Source organism: Haliotis rubra, unplaced genomic scaffold (assembly GCF_003918875.1).
Source record: "Haliotis rubra isolate DU_JTF1 unplaced genomic scaffold, ASM391887v1 Scf3, whole genome shotgun sequence".
NCBI lineage: Eukaryota > Metazoa > Mollusca > Gastropoda > Lepetellida > Haliotidae > Haliotis > Haliotis rubra.
The window spans coordinates 7,085,729-7,110,374 of NW_025766968.1; the positions used below are offsets into that span (position 1 = coordinate 7,085,729).

General features: G+C 39.8%; 1 protein-coding gene across 2 annotated transcripts in view; it reads right to left on the bottom strand.

The window, feature by feature from the left end:
- Positions 1-437: 437 nt before the first annotated feature.
- LOC124282485 overlaps positions 438-24,646 on the bottom strand; it is a 65,961-nt gene continuing 41,752 nt past the window's right edge. Inside the window, exons 2-3 of one of the 2 annotated variants that reach the window (XM_046718492.1) lie at positions 1,570-1,668; positions 438-937 (exon numbers count right to left, since the gene is read on the bottom strand). In XM_046718492.1, the coding sequence (XP_046574448.1) occupies positions 713-937; positions 1,570-1,668 (324 nt within the window). In that variant the 3' untranslated portion in view covers positions 438-712. Of the gene's footprint in view, positions 1,669-24,646 lie in introns of both variants that reach the window. The other variant, XR_006900168.1, reaches the window with a different exon arrangement.

Genomic DNA, 24,646 nt, shown 5'->3' on the forward strand with positions numbered 1-24,646 from the left:
CATAAAACTCACTCACTCACTCATAATGTGAACCATTTTAAACTATATGAATTATAGTTCACGTAATGCCCAAGCATTTACACGTTTTATAGTAACTGTTTTACTTAGTTGTTTCCAACCGACCGCTGCCTCAGAGGGTGGAGACGAGAAAATACACAAGCACTGCCTTAAACCTTATGGTCGAGAGTACGAATATTGAATGACACACAATCCGGTACTGAGGTCAATATTTGAAGGATCTTCAACTCAGCTATTGCGGAATGATCAACTCCGTTCCTTTCACGTCTTTGTGCGAAAGGAAATATGTAGATATCAATCAGGCATGTTTCCATTTCGGTGTGATTTAATTTACTGATACCTTGTTTGTTTCATCACTGAATAAATTCTGATAGAGTTCGTTGTATGAAAATGCGTCGAAATGAAGAACATAAAACCAATTGCGTATTTCAGGATTTTTATGTAAGATTTCATTGATACATATGTGATCTGTGAGATACGAAGACACAACGCTGACACGATTGCATGGGATCAACAATAATTTTTCTCAGCATCTTTTCAAAGATTTAAATAGATGAATGCAACAAAGCGGATTCGGGTGGTCTTGGCACCGTCAGGCTGATTAGGCTCATCATCAGCTCAGAGCCCTTGCCTACTTTATAGGCAGCCCAGACAACGAATGGGACTTCTCTCAGGACACGATGCCGTGTCGTATCTATCGAAAATCTTTCGGAGAATATGGAGACTCCCCAACACGGGAGCCTTCTGCATTACCCGGAGTGTCAAAAGGGATGTGCCTCCGGTAGAGAACCCGGGCACTCTCCTGATCTGCACCAAGAGGTCTGGAAGTACCAAACCAAGGCCACAGAGGACAATGGGGAGGTTGAAGAAGTGTACGTGGAATTCCAAAGTCCAGATCCGCATATCTGCCATGTTTTTCCTGAATCAATTAGTGTCAAAAGGGAAAGAAAACTCATTGATATAAAAAATACATTCGTTTGATGAAAAAGTAAAATTTCAGGTTTTTGGGCTTGGATACGTCTGAGGCTGAAGGGGGCGCTGGGGTAGCCTAGTGGTTAAAGCGTTCGCTCGTCACACCAAAGGCCCGGATTCGATTCCCTACATGGGTACAATGTGTGAAGCCCATTTCTGGTGTCCCCTGCCATGATATTGCTGGCATATTGCTAAAAGTGGCTTAAAATCAAACTCACTCGCTCACTCCACAGCTACAGAATCAAACTAAGGTCATATTTTCGTAGAGAATACTCGAACACTTTCATGTGTACAGATCAAAGTTACTTTGGTTCTTATAGAAATTGTTTATCAGGACGAATGATCCTGTCCAGATTAACGGGGTTTCATTGAATATCAACTGGTATCAGCTTGAGTTAATGAGTTGTCACTACAAATATATCTAGCTGTCGCTGGCCCATTCTTGTGTATGATTCATCAATTATATTCCGATAAAGATTCTGGGCACACCCATCTATAACTTCGTGTTGAGCCCGTCTTATGAACCAAACAGGAACCAAAGAACATCATTGCGGAAGTAAAACAACGGGCCATACAAACCAAGGACTGATTTAATTGTAACAAACAGTTGTAGATACAGCTCCGTAGCTTCACAACACGCCTGGTCTTCGCCGACACAAATATCCACTGTTGCTGGAGCTGAAACAAACATAAAGGACACGTCAATTCAAAATGACCCAAGAGTGAGTGAGTGTGTTGGGTTTAACGCCGCTTAGTATTCAGGTAAAAGTACGGCGAGCCAACTTGTGGCAGGATGTCCGAGTGAGTGAGTGAGTATGGTTCTGCGCCGCTTTTAGCAATATTCCAGCGATATCACGGCGAGGGACACCAGAAATGGGCTTCACGCATTGTTCCCATGTGGGACATCGAACCCGGGTATTCGGCGTGACGAGCGAACGCTTTAACCACTAGGCCACCCTACCACCCCGAAGTATGTGATGCTGGTGATGCTGGTGGTACACGCTTACTGTTTTGGTTAAGCACTTAATAAAGGCAAGCCGTGACTCGAACAAACTGACATAAGTTTCTGGTGTGGCAAAGGGATGCAAATCTGCACAGCAATGAAGCCTTAGACGACTATTTCATCCGTGCTCCTAAATATACTGAGGGAAAAAAGTAAGGGATCGCATGAAAGAACAAGTGTTCCCTTTAAAGTTATTTTTTTCCAGGTTTCTTCACAAGCTATATGATACAAAGCTGTTGAAGACACCTGGGAAAAAATAAAGGAACACTTGTCCCTTCATGTGATCCCCTATTTGTTTCCCTCAGTATATATGAAAGGGCGAAATCTGGTAAAAAATAATTCAAATGCAGGTGTGGAACATAACACAACTTCAAAGTAGGCCTACCCACTCAACACACCTACAAATGTACACGTTTTCGATATTTGCAACAATGTATGCAAAGTCCAAATATCGATGGTCTGTATATAAATTCCTGATATTTATTTCCGCAGCTACAGGGGGCGCTGGAGTAGTCTATCGGTTAAAGCGTTCGCTCGTCACGCTGAAGACCTGGGTTCGATTCCCCACATGGGTACAATGTGTGATGCCCATTTCTGGGGTCCCCCGCCGTGATATTGCTGGAATATTGCTAAAAGCGGCGTAAAACTAAACTCACTCACTCCACAGCTACAGAATCAAACTAAGGTAATATTTTCGTAGAAAATACTCTGTCGGATATATAAACGTGATTTTAAACAAAGACATAAGATGTCTTAAACTGTGTTATCTTAACATTTAGCAAATGGAGGGTTCGAATTCTAGATTGGCACTGAATATGATAACACATCACAACATCTGTGTTCCCCGGTTTCAGCAGTGATCAGCCTCTAAACTAAACATCATCACTTTGGGATTTCCCCCACATCACCTCGTTAATTCAGACAATGTATCTTATTCGGAATGACGCCTTACGGATGAACGAGGTTTCACTCTACGCATTTCTCTGTGTAACAGCTCCAGTGTGCGAAATAGTTTCTCAATTATGCTAGCCAGTCGGGCTAGCTATGCCTGAAAGTTACTAGCCCACAAAGAATTCAGTAGCCCAAAATTTGAATGTAGTAACAAAGCAAAAGATGAGAATAAGATATTGTCTGCATCACACGGGTTTCATCATCAATATGATGAACATGTTTATCAGGCCATAATCTTGCATGATTTAAAAGTGTATTATAGCTTAACAAGTCGGAGAGAGTGATATACAATATGTAGTTACAAAATGACCTCATGAAAATTCACTAGCTAGTCGGCCAATGACTGTGGAGATTTACTGGCCCGACTGGACTTTTACTAGCCACGAGCTAGGGGGCCAGTGGCTATTTTGCACACTGAACAACTCACAACAACCACTGTTGAAATTTTGAACGAAACATGAAACGTTGGTATGGTGTTACCCAGCTTTTACTACTCGGCTATACATTACTCGACTCGAGACTCGATGAACGGACTTAACACGTTGGGTCCATTTGGGTAATCGAACACGGACAGTCAGCGAGAGGGCCCCGCGTAGAGACGCCTTGTCCAGCCCACAGCCCTATCGAAAACACCACGTTATGCACCCTGGCATGTCTAGACTGATGTGTCCGTGAGTCTAAGTTCATAATGCAATGTGCCCCCCTAGGGTCTTATGTTGAAAGTTCTGAATCACGCAATTAATGGTTCACACCAGCAACATGTTGACGAAACAGATCCCTATGAAACAAGGTAACTTAACAAATGGCGACTAACTTCATTATGTAATGAAACCCGATGTAACATATTACTGAAGGCATACATTCTAAATGTGAAATCCTAGATGTGCCCTGTGTCTGGAGAGTTAAAACCATCCTGCAATAATCACCTCAACTTGTTAAACCAGATATCGTATGAAAAGTCAATATGACGCCCTATGACAGGCACACAGAAAGTGCTCACAAAGTTACAATTTAAAGGTAAAAAGTTGACAATCCGCACATTATTAGGGCAGTCCTGTTCATCTAACAACGCAAAACGCGCCTAACTGTTTGGAATATTTATGAAAAAATCACAAATCTGCATCAAATAAATGCTTCTAAAAGCTTTTGTCACAAAGGGAGAATATCCCGATTGATAGGCAGACAACACAGGAGACCAGTTTTCATCTGGATCAAGTTTCTCGGTGACCGTGTGGGTAAAGTACAACTTGCTCTCTCCCTTGGAGGACGAATAAATATATCTGCGAAGTTTTGACAGATTTTATGTGTCGGTAAAACCATTTTATGGCGACATTGGCAGAGTGACAATTTAATAAGGCTTGGATGCTGAACCCTAGAGACCTGAGAATATGGAATATGTCTAGTGTCAGAGGCTCTGTAGCTCACCTGACAAGACACAGACACTCGACACTGCACCTTAGCATGTCAACTAAAGTTTGGAAAGTTTTCACATATTCTAGATTGGATGGTTTATCATGTGATTGTATAAATGCATGCCCCAAAGTCTTATAAAATAAAATGATCGCGGGCAGTGTGTAGTAGCTCAGCTCACCTGGTAAATGCGTACACTGCAGTGGGGCACAACGTGGAAGTAGTTCACAGTTCACCTTATGCATTACACTCACTCAGTAATATTACACAGTATACTGCGCCACAGTGGCCATGTAACTTACCTTATACATGCCACTTCGTAACATTGGGATGTTGAACAGACCTTAGTTCCAATGTAGCTTACCTTATACATGCCACTTCGTAACATTGGGATGTTAAGCAGGCCTTAGTTCCAATGTAGCTAACCTTATACATGCCTTTCGTAACACTGGGATATTAAACAGACCTTGGTTCCAATGTAGCTTACCTTATACATGCCATTCGTAACATCGGGATGTTAAACAGACCTTAGTTCCAATGTAGCAAACCTTATACATGCATTCGTAACATTGGGATGTTAAACAGACCTTAGTTCCAATGTAACTTACCTTATACATGCCACTTCGTAACATTGGGATGTTGAACAGACCTTAGTTCCAATGTAACTTACCTTATACATGCCACTTCGTAACATTGGGATGTTGAACAGACCTTAGTTCCAATGTAACTTACCTTATACATGCCACTTCGTAACATTGGGATGTTAAGCAGACCTTAGTTCCAATGTAGCTAACCTTATACATGCCACTTCGTAACAACGAGGTGATAAGTAGGTCTTAGTAAAATATAGCTAACCTGATACATGGCACGTCGTAACGACGAGATGATAAGTAGACCCTAGTTGACGAGTAGCTAACCTTATACATGACACGTCGTAAATAAGAGTTTATAAGTTGATCTTCGCTCCATTGTAACTAGACTTATAAATTAGACTTTGTATATATACTGAGAATATAATATGCTTATTTTTATCACCAGATATAACCATGTAAATACCTTTATACTTGTATCCTCAAAGGAAAGAATACTCCGATGTTTGAAAGTGGTTAAAAATCATCATAAAACAACCACGAAATGGTCATTTGACGGTGATGAGTATCTCACCACAAGTGACGTACATATGACATCTCAAGGAAGATGAGGATCACATTCAAATTTCAAATCCAATTTTAAAAAGTATATATTTATTTGTCCTGCAGTGTATAACAAGATCTTATAGTGAGACAGTCTTTCTTAGTGCTACTCGATGTGCAAAATCGGACAAGGGTCGGTATCACCTCTGAATACTACTAGATATAAATGTACTTTGTATGTGTGGATTAACGTGTTCATTTCTGAATCAGAATCAGAATTGAAATAGGCGAAGTGAACCATTCAAAAAGCGATTTTGCAGTGATTGTAACTCATTCATTCTGAAAATCATTTGAAAAATAAAAATAATTATTAACTCAACGGGTTTGTAAGAGTCAATGTGCAGTAAAACGAACCATGTTAAACAGCTAGCTTAATACGATCTATTTGTATTTATTCTGATTTTTACATAACTACGAATTTGCTAAGGAAACGGCACTACTTTCGTTGAGTAATTTTACAATGAAACCTCCTGACGAATTTTAAAGTCATTTGGAATCAAAATTAATGAACAAGAACAAATTGAATTTAAACAAGATAAAATAAACTTGTAAATTATATCCTCAATTAAATACTTAAAAGATAATAATATAACGTTCAATGTTTAATTTGTTAAATACTTTAATTATAATCCGTAAGTTAAGGTATCGTGGTAGTGAGGTTTAACGTGTCGTGTGTTTACATAACGGCAGTGATCAAATTGTTTTGTTTCCGGGCTGTGCAAATAATACTGAACATCTGTCAGACCGCACCACACCTCCGAATGACGGTTAATATTGTCCGTAGCATCTCGGGAACCGTAGCCACATAACTCAAGCAACAGGATAGCTCGGCGGATTACAACTAACTATCAATTTCTGGTTGTCTTTCTGCTAACTGATTCATCATGAGAATACAATTGAGCGTTTTGGCGGACCCCACATCGAGGAGATTATTTGCAGTTACCTGATCGTCCAAATATGCCAGTCTCCCCACGTAATGAATATCATTGCAAAACACAAACACATTTTACGCCTATTCAAATTACATAACGACTTCCCCTACCAAACACTTTACCTAATCTGACGCCTTTTAAAGTACGGCGTATTGATTTGAGAAATAAACCATACCCGCTATTTGTCTCTTTCTTTGTCCGCCACCCAGAAAACGGAAATTGATTTTGCACGGCCTATTTAGGAGAAGTAATTAGGCATAAAAAACACTAGGTTAAAACAGTCTAAATAGGGTGTCATTTCGCGTTGCATAATTCTTTTCATATTCTCTTGATACGGCACTTCTGTTGGTCCCCCTGGGGAACCCTGAACAGCTCCGTTAAGAGGTTTATATTTTACCAAATTTGTGTAAATATAGGGTAATGATTTTAATAGCCCATGAAACACTGGTTTGCAATATGGAGAAGATAGGCGCTTTGTAACATTAGAGTGTCAAGCTGTTGAGCTGTGTTTGACATGCTCTATTTTTATCGTCAAATCACTTTGCGGGAAAATGATGGATTGAGTCTGAAAGAATTTCAATTTAGTTTCAGAGGAATCATTATAGATTTACACTGATCAAAACCGCGTGTTGTAGTGTTTTAGTCATGATTATTGGCAGTAAAAAGTACTTTAAAGGAGAAAAAATACATGAATATGAACTTCATAGTGTCAGAGTTGTATTATGAGATGTCTTGGGAATCAGGACATTTCTAAATTTCACGTATTGTGCCAAAAACTATGAAGGAAACAATTCCCTTTTTCGACTTCTGCCATGTATTCCCGTGTCAATTCACACGAACAATTGACTTGACTTTGAATGTTTGTGACGAGGCAGGATATGATATCCTGCGAATACCTAGTATCATCGCTATTTGATAGCGATTCGTGACACACGCTTGATATAGCTGGGCTCGTAAGTTGGCTCAGTTTTAGCAGAAATATCCTATGAACAGAGAATGATTTTTGTCGCGTATATGTACAGTTTTTGATTATACATATCTAAATACGTAATAGGCAATTGCCTGGTATGATCTTAATACAGACACTTTTCTGGTTGATTTCTTTCTGAACTGTTGCTCGCATACATATTTAACAATGCAAACTCCCTTAGCAGCGAATTGTATATAACACGGAGAGTTATCTACCCTGTTTTGACTGAAATATCTCCAGCCTGCAAAAAAGTTTATAATCATGTTTTTCAGTACAGACATGATTCATCTTAAGTTATTTACACGTCAAATCAATGTGAATGAACTATCCGATATTGGGGGATGGCTACACTGCTAGACATTCATGTCTGGCTGGAACCCGTCTCAGTAGACAACCTCTATCTCATCTTCTCAGTGGAGCCTGCATATTTGTCATAAACAGAACAGGTTTTGTTAACTCCTTCAACACACCTTTTTATCAGAAAGGAGTTGAACAATTGTTTTTCTCAAAAGACTTTTACACAACAACATTTGTAAAACTGGTGCAAAATTATTTTTTTCAGTATCTTTCGGAACAAATTATATTTTTTCAAAACACCAAAGCTACCTTCCAGAATATCAAATGGTCGGAAGCCAATGTTCTTCAGAGCAGATAACAAGTTTCTCATAAAACATTGTGTTATGTCTCGACGGGGTAAGGGGTGGGGGTGGGGGTGTTCGCCATACGTCTGTACAGTGCAACAGTCGATGCAACGCTGAGTAGTTTTGAGGGTTTATCAGGGGTTATGACTTGACCCACTCTGTCTCCGCAACTGTGATCTTTATAGCAGCAGTTCCTGCAACACTTGTTGCACATGACGCCACACTTTGTAAATATTGACTTTCGCTTGCATATCTACATCCACAATAGACAAGCGTTTTCTTCTGTTGGGTGATTGTTTATCTTTACTGACAATCAGAGCAGTGTAAATGTTGCCTGCTGGCAAGGAATATAGGGCAACCATTGTTACATCGTTACATCGCTACATTGTTCTGAGCAGTTCCCGTTCAGGATTACTCTTGCTCAGTGGGCTTGCTACAGTGACAGCAGAGCTTATGACATTAGCATAGCAGTTACCTTATGAAACTGCCATGTGCAGTTATCACATGACATCTCTATATACACTGTGAGGTGTATAAAATATAACCATGTCTTGTACACATACGACATTACCATGCTACCAACCATATCATATTACCAGGTCTATCAACCACATTATATTTCCATGCCTACCAACAATATGTCGTCACCGTGCCTACCAACCATATGGAATTACATGCCTACTAACCATATGATATCACAATATGAAATTTCCATGCCTACCAACTATATTATATTATCATGACCACCAACCATATGACACTACCATCCTTAACAACCAAATCATATTACCATGCCTACCAACCATATGATACTACCATGCCTACTAACCGTATGATGTCATCATGCTTACCAACTACTAGTATATGATACTACCATGCCTACCAACCATATTATATTAGCATGACTATCAACCATATGAAATTACCAATCTCACAAACACATGACATTACATGCCTACCAACCATATGATATTACCATATCTCATTACCATGAAACTCCTGGCCATAGTCTGCAGAAATACCACACCTGTAGTCCCTACTGCGTCTAGTAACCATCCACACGTCTTTACCCCGACTATATCCCGCCACCATCAACAGCTAGCAAATGTCTCCAGGGCCCATCTCTAGGTAGTAGATTCAGATTCATTTTTATTCAGTATTTCGGGCCTAAAGACCTATAGTACAAATACACTTGCTACAATTATATGCACGTGGTGGTTGTGGTGACATTTCTTGCATTGAAGACATGTTTTAAATAAATTGCAATAGGTTTGATAATATCAAATGTCTCCAGGGCCCATCTATAGGTAGTAACTAAATATGAAGGCGTGGTTCAGTCGTCGAGGTAAACTCATATGTACTTACAACAAATAGGAACCTTATACATGTCGTTACCCCATCTATGAAAACAGGCATGCACATATCGTTGATCAATCTGGTATCATATATATATCCTAACTCCCTTTAGTAACCACCCATAATTCTCCGTTCCGTCCAGTACCCACCCATAGTCCTTAATCCATCTACTCACCATCAACATGTCATAAGTCCGTCCAGTACCCATCCATTAGTCCTTAATTCATCTACTCACCATCAACATGTCATAAGTCCGTCCAGTACCCACCCATAGTCCTTAATTCATCTACTCACCATCAACATGTCACAAGTCCGTCCAGTACCCACCCATAGTCCTTAATCCATCTACTCACCATCAACATGTCATAAGTCCGTCCAGTACCCATCCATTAGTCCTTAATTCATCTACTCACCATCAACATGTCATAAGTCCGTCCAGTACCCATCCATTAGTCCTTAATTCATCTACTCACCATCAACATGTCATAAGTCCGTCCAGAACCCATCCATTAGTCCTTAATTCATCTACTCACCATCAACATGTCATAAGTCCGTTCAGAACCCATCCATTAGTCCTTAATCCATCTACTCACCATCAACATGTCATAAGTCCGTCCAGAACCCATCCATTAGTCCTTAATCCATCTACTCACCATCAACATGCCATAAGGCCTTCAAGTACCCATCCATTAGTCCTTAATTCACCTACTCACCATCAACATATCATTAGGCCTTCAAATACCAATCCATTAGTCCTTAATCCATCTACTCACCATCAACATGTCATTAGGCCTTCCAGCACCAATCAATAAGTCCTTAATCCATCTAGTCACCATCACCATGTCATAAGTCCGTCCAGTACCCATCCATTAGTCCTTAATTCATCTACTCACCATCAACATGTCATTAGCCCATGAAGTACCCTTAAGTCCTGACTCCGTCTAATAAGCAGAGAAAAATATCCTGATTCCGTCCAGAAACCATACACCTTTCCGTGCCAGTAATATAATATGACCTTCTTTTGTCCTCAGAATTATGGTTGTTTAATGACAAGAAACCATATGATACCACTCAGTAACGGTTCGTAACAATGCCCGTGTTATTACTTGCAGACATGTCACACTGCTGAAGACCTCTGGCCCCGTGACCCTGTCTAGCGATCCCGTCACAACATCTTTTTTACGATTTCGCCCCTGGCTGTTCCGGGTGGCAGATATTCCCAGTCTGCTGACGTTCGTATCCACAGTGTGCACTCACTGAGTATCATACCCAGACAGTCTGTTGTCAATGTTGGTTTGTCTGCTCCAGACTCGATCATCTACACGCTGTGACTTAAACTCCATTCACTTTACCGAAAGTACTCGATTGCGGTCACCTATGACGTAAGGGACAGAACACATTATTCCATCTCCTTTGAGAGAAGTTCTAAAGATGAAGATACATATATCTATTTGCTTGATAACTGTGTTCGTATCTACACCGAAACGTCGCATTCATTGCAGTAAAGAAGTTGACTATCCATAGAACTTGTTTTTTTCTGCATTATTCCATCTGTTATTCACGTTTACAGACCCGTGAAGGTCCGGGTTAGAATTGATCTTCCGTTTCCCGTAATTGTCGTAAGAGGCGACTAACGGGATCGGGTGGTCAGGCTCGCTGACTTGGTAGACACATGTCATCGGTTCCAATTTGCGCAGATCGATGCTCATGCTGTTGATCACTTGATTGTCTGGTCCAGACTCGAGTATTTACAGACCGCCGCCATATGGCAGGAATATTGTCGCGTGCGGCGTAAAACTAAACTCACTCACTCATTATTCACATTTACAAGACATCCATCAACTCCGACCCCCACCATACCCTCGACTGAAGTTTCATTCATTTCAATCGAGAAGAAACACCCAGAATGTGTCACCGCACTTGCAATTTACCAGACGTTTCTATGTCAACAGTCCATGTACATACATTACATATAAGTACATCATAGGTATATTCTATAGCGATGGAGTGGAGGGGGGGTGGGGTGGGTGTGGGTGTGTGTGTGTGTTGAGTAGCTTATTTCTTAAAGCGTTCGTTCGTCTCGGGTTCGATTCTTGAAATGGGTACATTGTGTAAACCCAGTTCAAGTGTTTGCTGACCTGATATAGCTGGAATGTTGCTGGAGTATTGCTAAAATTTTGCTGGTTTATTGCAAAGGCGTAAAAAGGCTAGCTCGTCCTCTGACAAATTCGTAAAGTTCAACAACTGGTTCTTTTGGCTTTTCGATTGGTCGAGTTAAAACTATGATTTTGAGTAAGCTAGTCGAGTGTTTTTCCTCATCACAGCCTGGATGCATGTAAAAGTCTGTGGAAAATGCAACATCTACAGAAACATCACTGCCCACATGAAAAATCTCGACATATAAAAATACTTCGCTTCACCATCTAAAATATTTTATACCTCAAAAGTTTGAACCCATGTTTGATGATGACTAATTATAGACTAATAAGAAATGGTTATTTGACGGCTATGCATTTGATCAAACGATCACAGCTCTGTTTTAGACCTTTCAAAATAAAGGTCAAATCCAGTTTTTAATTGTATACTTTCTTTTGACTGTCAGTTTAAATGGCGTTTCCCTGTGCAATAGATTTTGATGGACCAGTTCCAGTATGGTCACTTACAGAGGAGTGAAGACTTCTCACATTGCATAGTTCACTCTCCCAAAGAGTGAAAATAACAGTCAATAACACTAGCATTTGACACGCGAATCATAAACCTCGCAGTCATGTCACTTTCTTTCAAACTTCTAATGACAGGTGATTAATTTCAACACCTGTGTGGTGTCGGGTTTCAGTTGATGGGATTATGTAATACACCCCTCCAGACGCTCCCTGTATTAGACGAGACAGTGAAATTTATTATCTGTTTGGAGATATGAATGGATACACGTGGTTTGCTAGGCACACTTGCTGATTTCATCTTCGTGGGGGGCCATCGCCGACATGAATAAACATATCTCTTCAGACTAGGTTCTGTTACTTGATAGTGGTTTCTTTTTTTCGATAGTCTACGGTTTATTTATTGTCAGTTCCATATGTGAAGAACGAATATGTGTAAATATATTTGTGCATGTTCTCTTCACACAAACACGCCTTTTGTTGCATAGTGTGTAATAAATGCTATCAAATATGTACATGTATCGACTTTCATATTTGGATTCGCCAACAAGATATGCTATTGAAGACATAGCATAAATTTGTGCATCATAAATCGTTACAAGGACAAAAAACATTAAAAACCTTTCACTACTCTTTTTATTACCTCGAGGCAAAGTGACGCCCTGACACATGCACCTGGCATGTAAAGCTTACATATGAAATAGGCAAAGACGATAATGCGCTGATGTCGTAAAATCAGAAATGTACATGACATTTACAGTGTATGTATACAGTTCATGGTATAAGTTCTGAACAATAACGAAATACGACTGCATTGATCTGATATTTACATGACCTAAATCAGTCTGACGCTTGAATTTTTCTCTTTAGAATACGTTTTAATGTGCATGCAACAAGACTCATAAAAAACACAATAGCCTGAAGAGAGGTTTAAAAAAATCACGAGATCGATCTGAAATGAGTGGAACTCTGCGTTTGAAAATTCATTACAATAAAGTTATGCAACATAAAAAAATAATATTGCTTTAAAAAAAGTGATATTGCTTTAAAAAAATAAATTAAAAATGCCAAGCCAAGAAGGTATACACTTGAAAATTTAATTTTTCAAAACTTTACAAAACATTCTCTGATTTTGTTTAAAGCTTAATATCTTTCAAATTTCAATGTCATCATGATTAAGGTGTTCGTATGAAATACCGACGTTGTTCGTTACATGCAATGTTGGTTATTGACAATCTGTACAAAACAAACATGGAACTGCCAAGTTGATATTTCATTATTAAATATTATACACCAGTACTTATTTCATAGCTTTATGAAAAAGCAGGAACGCGATTTGCATGAATAAAATTCCTGAGTCAGTAATATTCGCCCGATCTATCCTATGACAACTGGCTTCTCGGTCGAAGTAATCGACGACATTCTCCTGCACGTAAAACTCGACCCATAAACGCAACGGTGTGATCTAAACCTATATTGTCATCTAGAATTTTGTCCGTCTCTTTGAGCCCGTCTTGTGTGGTGCATAGTATATGATAGTATATGACATAAGTGATTTGTAAATATAATCGTGCATGAGTCATCAACATGAATGTATTAATAGTATTATGCCACACCGGGGCCTGCAATAAACAAGCTTGCATTTCTATATCAGGATCTTCATATATGAATAGGGGCCGAGGGGTAGCTTAGAGGTTAAAGCGTTCGCTCGTCACGCTGAATACCCGGGTTCGATTCCGAACAAGGGTACACTGTGTGAAGCCCATTTCTGGGGTCTCCCGCCGTGATATTGCTTTAATATTGCTAAAAGTGGCGTAAAACCAAACTCACTCACTGACTCAGTGTGAGTTTCATGTACATTGGAAAGTAACAGCGACTGATTTAGGTTTTACGGTTTCAACCGAATATGAGTTACATCACGGCAGACAGTCTCCTGAAATAGTGTGCAATATGAACTTCCTTTAACTTCGCTGGTGAAGGTATCCATATGCTAAGTTTCAACACACGTTCAGTTATCTCACGAATAGAAGAAAATGCATGGAACGATGTCTTAGACTTATTCTTTGTCTCTGAATATATATATAATTATTCCTTGACGTTTGTATGTTTCTCTAAACTTATGACAAGTGTGATGTTTATAGCAGCTAAAGGTAACTGTCGTCATTTAGAATAATTACGTGCTGCAGCACATGCAAATTTATTTTAAAAGAAACGAACAGTTCCTTTACACTGAAAAGGAACCCAAGTGAAATGGGAGATTCCGAACCTGTGGAAATCTAGACTCGCTTCATTTAAAGCTATAGCATTGCAGGGGCGGTGGTAGTCTCTCGTACAGACCCTGAAGCAAATATATCCAAGAAAGCCCACGCAAGTCTAGAAAATGTGGCAAGTCTAGACCTGAAAATGAAGAAAGTCTCAGGGCTCCTTTTCATTATATATATATATTTTTACTATGAACATTTTTTTCAGTAAAATATGTTCATTTCAGAGACTAGTTGTTAGTCTAGGGCGGTGGGGTAACCTACTTGTTAAGGCGTTCGCTCGACACGCCGAAGACCCGGGTTCGATGTCTTCACACATTGCGCCGATGTGGAGAGTCGAACCCGGGTCTTCGGCGTGACGCCGTAACACGTCTTTATGTATCCAGCGAAATCGAACATGGTGCTTCCAGACCACGAATTATGATCAGACCAAATTCGAACCTGGACCCTCGCTGCTTAAGGTACGAGAACGTCGTGAGGGGCTGCTGCGTATGTTCATGCTGCCACATAGCAGCGTTGACATCTACCGTGTTTACTTGGTAACGACATGCACTTGAAGAGCATGGGCATGACATGTACAAGACCTTCACCCCTGCCGCTGTAATGCGCATAGTGATATTGACATGCAATGTACATGTCATGGGAGACGATGTTATTCACACTTGAAAAAAGGGGCACAAAAGATATGCTAAAAGCACTTAGTGTTGACAGGCATTAAGAAAATATGCATTTTAAGCCTGCTAGGAGATTTCCTACCATGAGACATGTTTTTGCGCCTCGAAGAGTACATAGTTCAGGGGGATGTTTTTACAAACCATGTAGTGTCACCTACTTGACGTTTGTATGTTTCTCTAAAGTTGTGACAAGTGGTATGTTTATAGCAGCTAAAGGTTACTGTCGTCACTTAGAATAATTACGTGCTGCAGTACATGCAAATCTGCACGACGTCGACGTTGCGTTCGGAACACTCGTGGAATAACAGCATGCGCCAGTACCAATCGCTTCGTAATGGTGCTTCCTAGTGGGGAATCCGAGTACTAGACTTACCTCAGTCTCTGAAAATATATAGCTATTGAGAAACAAAGGGCTCCATTTAAATTGAAAAGGAGCCCCAGAAAGATTCAGAACCCGAGGACATCTAGACTTGCTTTATTTGGAGCGCTTGTATAAGAGAGAAAATAAGATGGTTCCCTCAATATACTTAGTCTCTGGAAGTATTATAACTATTGAGAAACAATAGGTCCATTTAAACTGAAAAGGATCCCAAGTGATATGGGAGATTAAGACTATGGAAATCTAGACTTGCTTCATTTACAGCGTTCACATTACAGGCAGTGTAGGGCCGAAGGGAACATATTATGATTCAGGAACTTTACTAGTTCCAGTAAGCCATGCTTGTAAATGGCGATCGGTTGATCAGGGTTTTTGACTTGGTTGACTGCGTGGCCCTTGCTCATAACATCAATCACTGGTTTGTCAGTGGGTTAAAAGACTGCTGCAATGAATATTTTTTTGTAATATTGAGCTGCATGCGGTGTATCTGGACTGTGATCCGTGTGGTGTACATCAAACTTTCTTTTCCATTTTTCAGAAACTATTTTGTTCACGTTGTGAGTGAAAATGGCATTACGCCGCATTGCCCAATCTTCCATCAATACCGCGTGGGCATGTGGCCGCAATATATGTAGAGAATTGAACCAGGCCTTAGAAGCAACGGTGAACACTTAAACCAGTGTACTACCCCACAACAACCTTACTCTATCTGTTCTGATAGAGATAGGAAAATGATATACCCAACGGACGCTTTTATAGTTATAAGGTGTGTATTTTATAACTGAACCAGACTTAAATGTTTATTCAGTCAGAAAGCTGAAGACTTTGTGTTTTTGAAATGAATTATTTTTGTCTTTAGAGGAATGACAAAAAGTTAAAGTTTCAGGGAATTTTACATCAAGACGAAACTGCTTGCATCTCATCAAGACATGTCGATTGACGATATTTTATATTTCTATCTGACGGAGTCAGGGCTTGCCTGCATTAACCGTCTGATTTAACCTAATTTGTTATCTAATAAGTTTTATACAAGTGCAGTATTGTTTTATTTTACTCGAGTGAAAACGAGTTTGTAAAATAACGTGAAAGTTTTCCCATGTTGTTATCTCGCCAAGACATATCTCCATTCAGGCGTGTCTCCCATTCATAAAGTCATCATCTCGACTTCCTCGTGTTTTGTTATATCATTATTTGGACATACTGACATGCTGACATGTGTGTATGTGAATGTGCTTAGTATCATCTTACATAACATTGTTATAGCATTTGTAAATGTCAGCGATGTACATATACATGAAATGTGTTACCTGTTTAGCTGCAAGGTCTGATATTGACAACTGACATTTGTCTATGAAAATCAACACGCATTTCCTTGTCAAAACAATCTACTGCTGGGGCTGAAATGCAGACAAACTCACTTAAATATGATATTTAGCCTAAGACGTTCGGTATTTGCTTGTTCGTTTGCTCTTTATTTATATTTTTTTTTGTAAAAAGATTTTGTAAGGAATTTTTTAGATTTAAAGATGAACTAGTTTCTACAGATTATATAATTTTCTGTTGCAAATTTTGTCTTACGTGAAACCTGTATATTATAAAATATATAGAATTCGTGGATTTTGGGGTTTAAATTACTTTGGTGGTGATGGTGGTGTGTGCGTGCGTGCGTGCGTGCGTGCGTGCGTGTATGCGTGTATGCGTGTATGCGTGTATGCGTGACTGTCAGCCTATCTTGGTATCCGGTTTCGCCGTTGGGATATGGCCTGAACACTGTTACCAGTGCTCACAGACTTATAATGAACACACATGGATTCTGATAAAGCTAATATGCTGCTACGTGTAGGTTCAAACTAAATTAAATAAAGATTTTCACCATTTGCCAAGTGAATAATACTGACGAAAAAAGCAATTTTGACTAAATATAACGTGGAGAATGAAGTCTAACATGCCCTTCAAAGAAGTAAATCTAACGGGCCCACCAGTTCAATCTTTGACGATATGTCACTTATTAAATACGGTTGACAGTTCCAATATCTCAGCAACATATTTCAAATTCCTCTAATTCAGATCATTGTTTAAACCCAAAATAGAGGATGTGTTTTTCGTAACACGGTGGCATTTACACTTCGTCTTCTAACACAAGCAATATTTTCTTCTTTCAGAATCCAAACCCAAGAGACAGAATTTCCCATTTTCCGAAGAATTATAGGTAACTAAACCAGAAAGAATCCGCTTATATGCTTTACGAAAATAAGAATGGCATGAATAATATCAGCTGATTTTGAGGTGCAGACAATAGGTTTGCGAGCTTCCTATTAGGAGCATATAAGGGATCCGTCAGTGACACTATGAGATAGTCGGTTTAGCTGTTTCGATTCGTATATTTACTGTGACTATTAGCTATTGATTTTACATAAAGGTCTACGGTATCATTAGATGTATGTCTTCTTTAGCCCCTAGGGTTTTATGTTTGCTTAGATTCTTGATGGGGTTTATAATTCGTTGGGTGCTCATGACATGGTCAGTTTGTGTGAGTATGTGTGATTTAATGTGGCATTGGGTCTGGTTTGTGTGAGTGTATTCAGTTTGGTTGTGTGAGATACATGTATTCAGTTTGGTTGTGTGAGATACATGTATTCAGTTTGGTTGTGTGAGGGACGTGTATTCAGTTTGGTTGTGTGAGATACATGTATTCAGTTTGGTTGTGTGAGATACATTTATTCAGTCTGGTTGTTTGAGATACATGTATTCAGTTTGGTTGTGTGAGATACATGTATTCAGTTTGGTTGTGTGAGATACATGTATTCAGTTTGGTTGTGTGAGATACATGTATTCAGTTTGGTTGTGTGAGATACATGTATTCAGTCTGGTTGTTTGAGATACATGTATTCAGTTTGGTTGTGTGAGATACATGTATTCAGTTTGGTTGTGTGAGATACATGTATTCAGTTTGGTTGTGTGAGATACATGTATTCAGTTTGGTTGTGTGAGATACATGTATTCAGTTTGGTTGTGTGAGGTACATGTATTCAGTCTGGTTATTGTGAGATACATGTATTCAGTTTGGTTTTATTGAGATGAGATAGTTTGGTTGTGTGTATGTATTCAGTTTGGTTGTGTGAGATACATGTATTCAGTTTGGTTATTGTGAGATACATGTATTCAGTCTGGTTGTGTGAGATACATGTATTCAGTTTGGTTGTGTGAGATACATGTATTCAGTTTGGTTGTGTGAGATACATGTATTCAGTTTGGTTATTGTGTGAGATACATGTATTCAGTTTGGTTGTGTGAGATACATGTATTCAGTTTGGTTGTGTGAGATACATGTATTCAGTTTGGTTGTGTGAGATACATGTATTCAGTTTGGTTGTGTGAGATACATGTATTCAGGTTTGGTTATTGTGTGAGATACATGTATTCAGTTTGGTTGTGTGAGATACATGTATTCAGTTTGGTTGTGTGAGATACATGTATTCAGTTTGGTTGTGTGAGATACATGTATTCAGTTTGGTTGTGTGAGATACATGTATTCAGTTTGGTTGTGTGAGATACATGTATTCAGTTTGGTTGTGTGAGATACATGTATTCAGTCTGGTTGTGTGAGATACATGTATTCAGTTTGGTTGTGTGAGATACATGTATTCAGTTTGGTTGTGTGAGATACATGTATTCAGTTTGGTTGTGTGAGATACGTGTATTCAGTTTGGTTGTGTGAGATACATGTATTCAGTTTGGTGGTTGTGTGAGATACATGTATTCAGTTTGGTTGTGTGAGATACGTGTATTCAGTTTGGTTGTGTGAGATACATGTATTCAGTTTGGATGTGTGAGATACATGTATTCAGTTTCGGTTGTGTGAGATACATGTATTCAGTGTGGTTGTGTGAGATATATGTATTCAGTTTGGTTGTGTGAGATACATGTATTCAGTTTGGTTGTGTGAGATACATGTATTCAGTTTGGTTGTGTGAGATACATGTATTCAGTTTGGTTGTGTGAGATACATGTATTCAGTTTGGTTGTGTGAGATACATGTATTCCGTTTGGTTGTGTGAGATACATGTATTCAGTTTGGTTGGGTGAGGCATTCATTTTGACAGGATTGTATAATATGCCTGGGTGAGGTGTTCATTTCGGATGGGTGAAGGAGTTTTGTTTCACTCGGTCAGGTCTTTAATTTAACCTGGTGAGGTGTTCGGTTTGAAGGTTACAGTGTACATGTCTGAGTTTGTATGGTACTTCGGAGAGGTATTCGGTTTGACTGGCTGAGGTACACTGTTTGACTAGGTGAGACATTCTGTTTGCCAAGAAAAGGTAAATTAATATAAATCAGTTTGATCTTGCAAGGTATTATTTGGGTGACATATTCAGTACAAGTAGGTGAGATAGTTAGTATGGGTGGGTGGGGTATTCAGTACAAGTGGGTGAGATAGTTAGTATGGGTGGGTGGGGTATTCAGTACAAGTGGGTGAGATAGTTAGTATGGGTGGGTGGGGTATTCAGTACAAGTGGGTGAGATAGTTAGTATGGGTGGGTGGGGTATTCAGTACAAGTGGGTGAGATAGTTAGTATGGGTGGGTGGGAATTATTCAGTACAAGTGGGTGAGATAGTATGGGTGGGTGGGGTATTCAGTACAAGTGGGTGAGAAGTTAGTATGGGTGGGTGGGGTATTCAGTACAAGTGGGTGAGAGAGTTAGTATGGGTGGGTGGGGTATTCAGTACAAGTGGGTGAGAGAGTTAGTATGGGTGGGTGGGGAATTATTCAGTACAAGTGGGTGAGATAGTTAGTGGGTATGGGTGGGTGGGGTATTCAGTACAAGTGGGTGAGATAATTAGTATGGGTGGGTGGGGTATTCAGTACAAGTGGGTGAGATAGTTAGTATGGGTGGGTGGGTGGGGTATTCAGTACAAAGTGGGTGAGATAGTTAATATGGGTGGGTGGGGTATTCAGTACAAGTGGGTGAGATAATTAGTATGGGTGGGTGGGGTATTCAGTACAAGTGGGTGAGATAGTTAGTATGGGTGGGTGGGGTATTCAGTACAAGTGGGTGAGATAGTTAGTATGGGTGGGTGGGGTATTCAGTACAAGTGGGTGAGATAGTTAGTATGGGTGGGTGGGGTATTCAGTACAAGTGGGTGACGTATTTAGCATAGGTTGGTGGGGTATTCAGTATAAGAGAATGACGTATTCAGTATAAATGGGTGGGGTATTCAGTATAACAGAATGACGTATACAGTATAAATGGGTAAGGTAGTCAGTATAGGTAGGTGGGGTATACAGTATAAATGGGTAAGGTAGTCAGTATAGGTAGGTGGGGTATACAGTATAAATGGGTAAGGTAGTCAGTATAGGTAGGTGTGGTATACAGTATAAATGGGTGAGGTAGTCAGTATAGGTAGGTGTGGTATACAGTATAAATGGGTGAGGTAGTCAGTATAGGTAGGTGGGGTATACAGTATAAATGGGTGAGGTAGTCAGTATAGGTAGGTGGGGGTATACAGTATAAATGGGTACAGTATAAAGGTAGTCAGTATAGGTAGGTGGGGTACACAGTATAAATGGGTGGGGTTGTCCAGTATAGGTAGGTGGGGTATACAGTATAAATGGGTGAGGTAGTCAGTATAGGTAGGTGGGTATACAGTATAAATGGGTGAGGTAGTCAGTATAGGTAGGTGGGGTATACAGTATAAATGGGTGAGGTAGTCAGTATAGGTAGGTGGGGTATACAGTATAAATGGGTGAGGTAGTCAGTATAGGTAGGTGGGGTATACAGTATAAATGGGTGAGGTAGTGAGTATAGGTAGGTGGGGTATACAGTATAAATGTGTGAGGTGAGTATAGGAGGTACAGTATAGGTAGTGGGGGTGGGGTATACAGTATAAATGGGTGAGGTAGTCAGTATAGGTAGGTGGGGTATACAGTATAAATGGATAGTCAGTATAGGTAGGTGGGGTATACAGTATAAATGGGTGAGGTAGTCAGTATAGGTAGGTGGGGTATACAGTATAAATGGGTGAGGTAGTCAGTATAGGTAGGTGGGGTATACAGTATAAATGGGTGAGGTAGTGAGTATAGGTAGGTGGGGTATACAGTATAAATGGGTGAGGTAGTCAGTATAGGTAGGTAGATTGGGGTATACAGTATAAATGGGTGGGAGTAGTCAGTATAGGTAGGTGGGGTATACAGTATAAATGGGTGAGGTAGTCAGTATAGGTAGGTGGGGTATACAGTATAAATGGGTAAGGGAGTCAGTATAATTGGATGAGGTATTCAGTATAGGTGGGGGAGATAGTCAGGGTGACATATTCAGTATAAATGGGTGACATATTCAGTATAAATGGGTAAGGTAGTCAGTATAATTGGATGAGGTAGTCAGTATATGTGGGGGAGATAGTCAGGGTGACATATTCAGTATAAATGGGTGAGGTAGTCAGTATAGGTGGATGGGGTATTCAGTATAAGAGAATGACGTATACAGTATAAATGGGTGAGGTAGTCAGTATAGGTGGATGGGGTATTCAGTATAAGAGAATGACGTATACAGTATAAATGAGTGAGGTAGTCAGTATAGGTGGATGGGGTATTCAGTATAAGAGAATGACGTATACAGTATAAATGGGTGAGGTAGTCAGTATAGGCGCATGGTATTTTCAGTATAGGTGGGTGAGATATTTACCATGTGTATGATATATTCAGTTGGCCTGACTCTGTGATATATTCAGAGTATGTGGGTAGAGTAATCAGTTTCTTAGGGTGGGGTATTTTGTAAGGGCGATGGCATCAGTTTGTGTGGGGGACACTACAAATCAAGGTAAGTGTTCTATAAATACTACTCTAAAGTTCCACTCCTCCTGTTCGTTATGAAAGTGGCGATACTTTCCATACACATAAACCTGCTCATCACAAGAAGTCAGTATTCATCTGTACTGAACAATGGAACGTTTAGGATCATAATAATTTTATGCTTATTTTTTGTTGTGAAGACTGTAGACTATTTTAATAATATAAAAACAAATGCTATTAATATAATTTTAGTAGTGGGTAGTGGTGGTGGTTATGACATATTAAACTATCCGTTGACTATTGGTTGGGATGAAAAAAGGCTAATCATGATCATCTTCTCGAGTACGTTTACCCAGGATACGAAAAATGCTGCTCGCATTTCTGATAATAATAGTTTGGTTTGAACCGCCGTAGATCTTGTATAGTTCATGCAAAGACAGATATATAATTTAGTTTTGGTTATTTATTACTGAGCTACTGCGTCATATTCGTCACAATACATTTTTGTTAAAATAATAGGATCAGTGTTGATATTTAACATTATACAATGAGACTAGGAAGGACCACCCGACCAGATTATTAATGAAAGGAACCCCCTCCGGTCAGCAGGCATTTCAGGTGTCGCTCTCATAGTCACGACATTTTTGTTTCGGCTGTCTGCGAGTTATGTCCCTTGGACTGTAATGCGCACGCCGAGGCTTAATGGCATAAAGCATGAGGCATAAAGCTGGTGGATTAGCGGAGAAATAAGACGTAAAATGGGAACTAAAGGCAAGCAGATTTACAGAAAATAAAACAGCGGTCACCAGTACATCTACTACGGCTCGCTTGCTTGATATGAGGAGGGTTGATTTGCTTTCAAAGCGATGTCTATATTGTTCAAAGACGCTTCTCCCCACATCTCTTCTCTTTTGATCAAACTGTCCGCTGTTTTTTTTTATTAAATGACTCCATCCTTACATCTCACTACTGTAAATTCTCATCCGTTAAATCTGACCATGGTCCAAGGTGCCAGATACATAAACTTATCTGCATTCAATAAATATAAAAAAATACGTCATGATATCGTTTACTCAAACACGTGTCTTGGGTATCTTTAAATTCGGGTAAGTAGTTATCAAATAATGATTGATAGACATAGTATTTTGAACAAACAACCAATTTTGTGTAACCATGGTCGCCATATAAAACGTAAAAGTACACATGAACCTATACGATTATCTCTCACTGTAAATACAAATCCGGGATCGGAGGTGTTCGCGCCTACGTAAATTTCAATACACTCCACAGTCGAAAGTAGTTATTTTCTAAGACGTAACCCGGAACTATGGGGCCACGGCTCCATGAACTACCCCTTCACCCAGGGGCAGGAGGTGTTTTTCATCACGTTTTTATGACCAACCCCTCAGAGCAAGTCAGCCAGGAGATACAATGGTTCTGACGTCCCCTGTAAGCGTGCCGACTGCATATCGGGAGGATCCTCACATAGCTCAACTCAACCCTTGGCACGGGATCTCACCCTCCGTCTGTATCGTTTTTGCCGAGTCTTTTTTTCGCAGTCGCTTCTCTAGCTTAAAACGCAACGTTTCGCTTTGAAATTCCGGTGGTGGGTTGCAAACAAGTAAAGGTTCAAACTTCACTGATATGTTTTTTTTCCCTGAGACGCGGGATGTTCAAACTGCTGTCGTCTGCTATTACGTCCGCCGAGCAGACGTAATCAGTACCATGGCCGGTGTGTGACTTTCAGCACGTATCAGGTCATAAGAGGTGAACCTAAGGTTGTCTGCATTCTCCTATCTTATCGCGATCGTTTCAACGATCGTAGAGGCATAATGTCAATATGTCATTGGGATCAATGTCTATCCCAAACAGGCAGTATTCCTTTGTGCTTGTTTATATACCGTTAAGACGAAGGAAAAAACCTCTGACGCAAAGTGAAGGCTTTAATAGCACGGCTTTTCCCACACAAGCCCTCCGACGAAATTTGATACCCGCGCCGACCCCGTCGCACCGTTGTTAATCTGGCTCCTAAAACTTATGTCAGCCGAAGGGTGATTGTGCAACTACAGATTTGGGCTGGTGCGATCTTAGGTCATAAGAAAACATCGTAAAACTTTGTGCTGGGTCAGGTCCTCTTGTGGTAATTCCTTAATACTAGGCTTTCCTTGACTATGGGATAAAGGAGGTCCTGGCCCAAGACACACCATGCATCTGGGTTACGGAATGCAATTCAGAAAATATGCACTTTCTATACGTTGTTACAATACGGCGGTATTCAACAGCCCGAAATCTGTATGAATAGTTGTCGTAAAAAATGTTCTATGCTTTTCTGATTTATGTAACTATTAAGCTTGTCACTACAACCTAACAAATGAACGTTCTCCGTTTCATATCCAAATCCTGTAATCTTTGTGCGTATTGAATATTAATGTCATCGA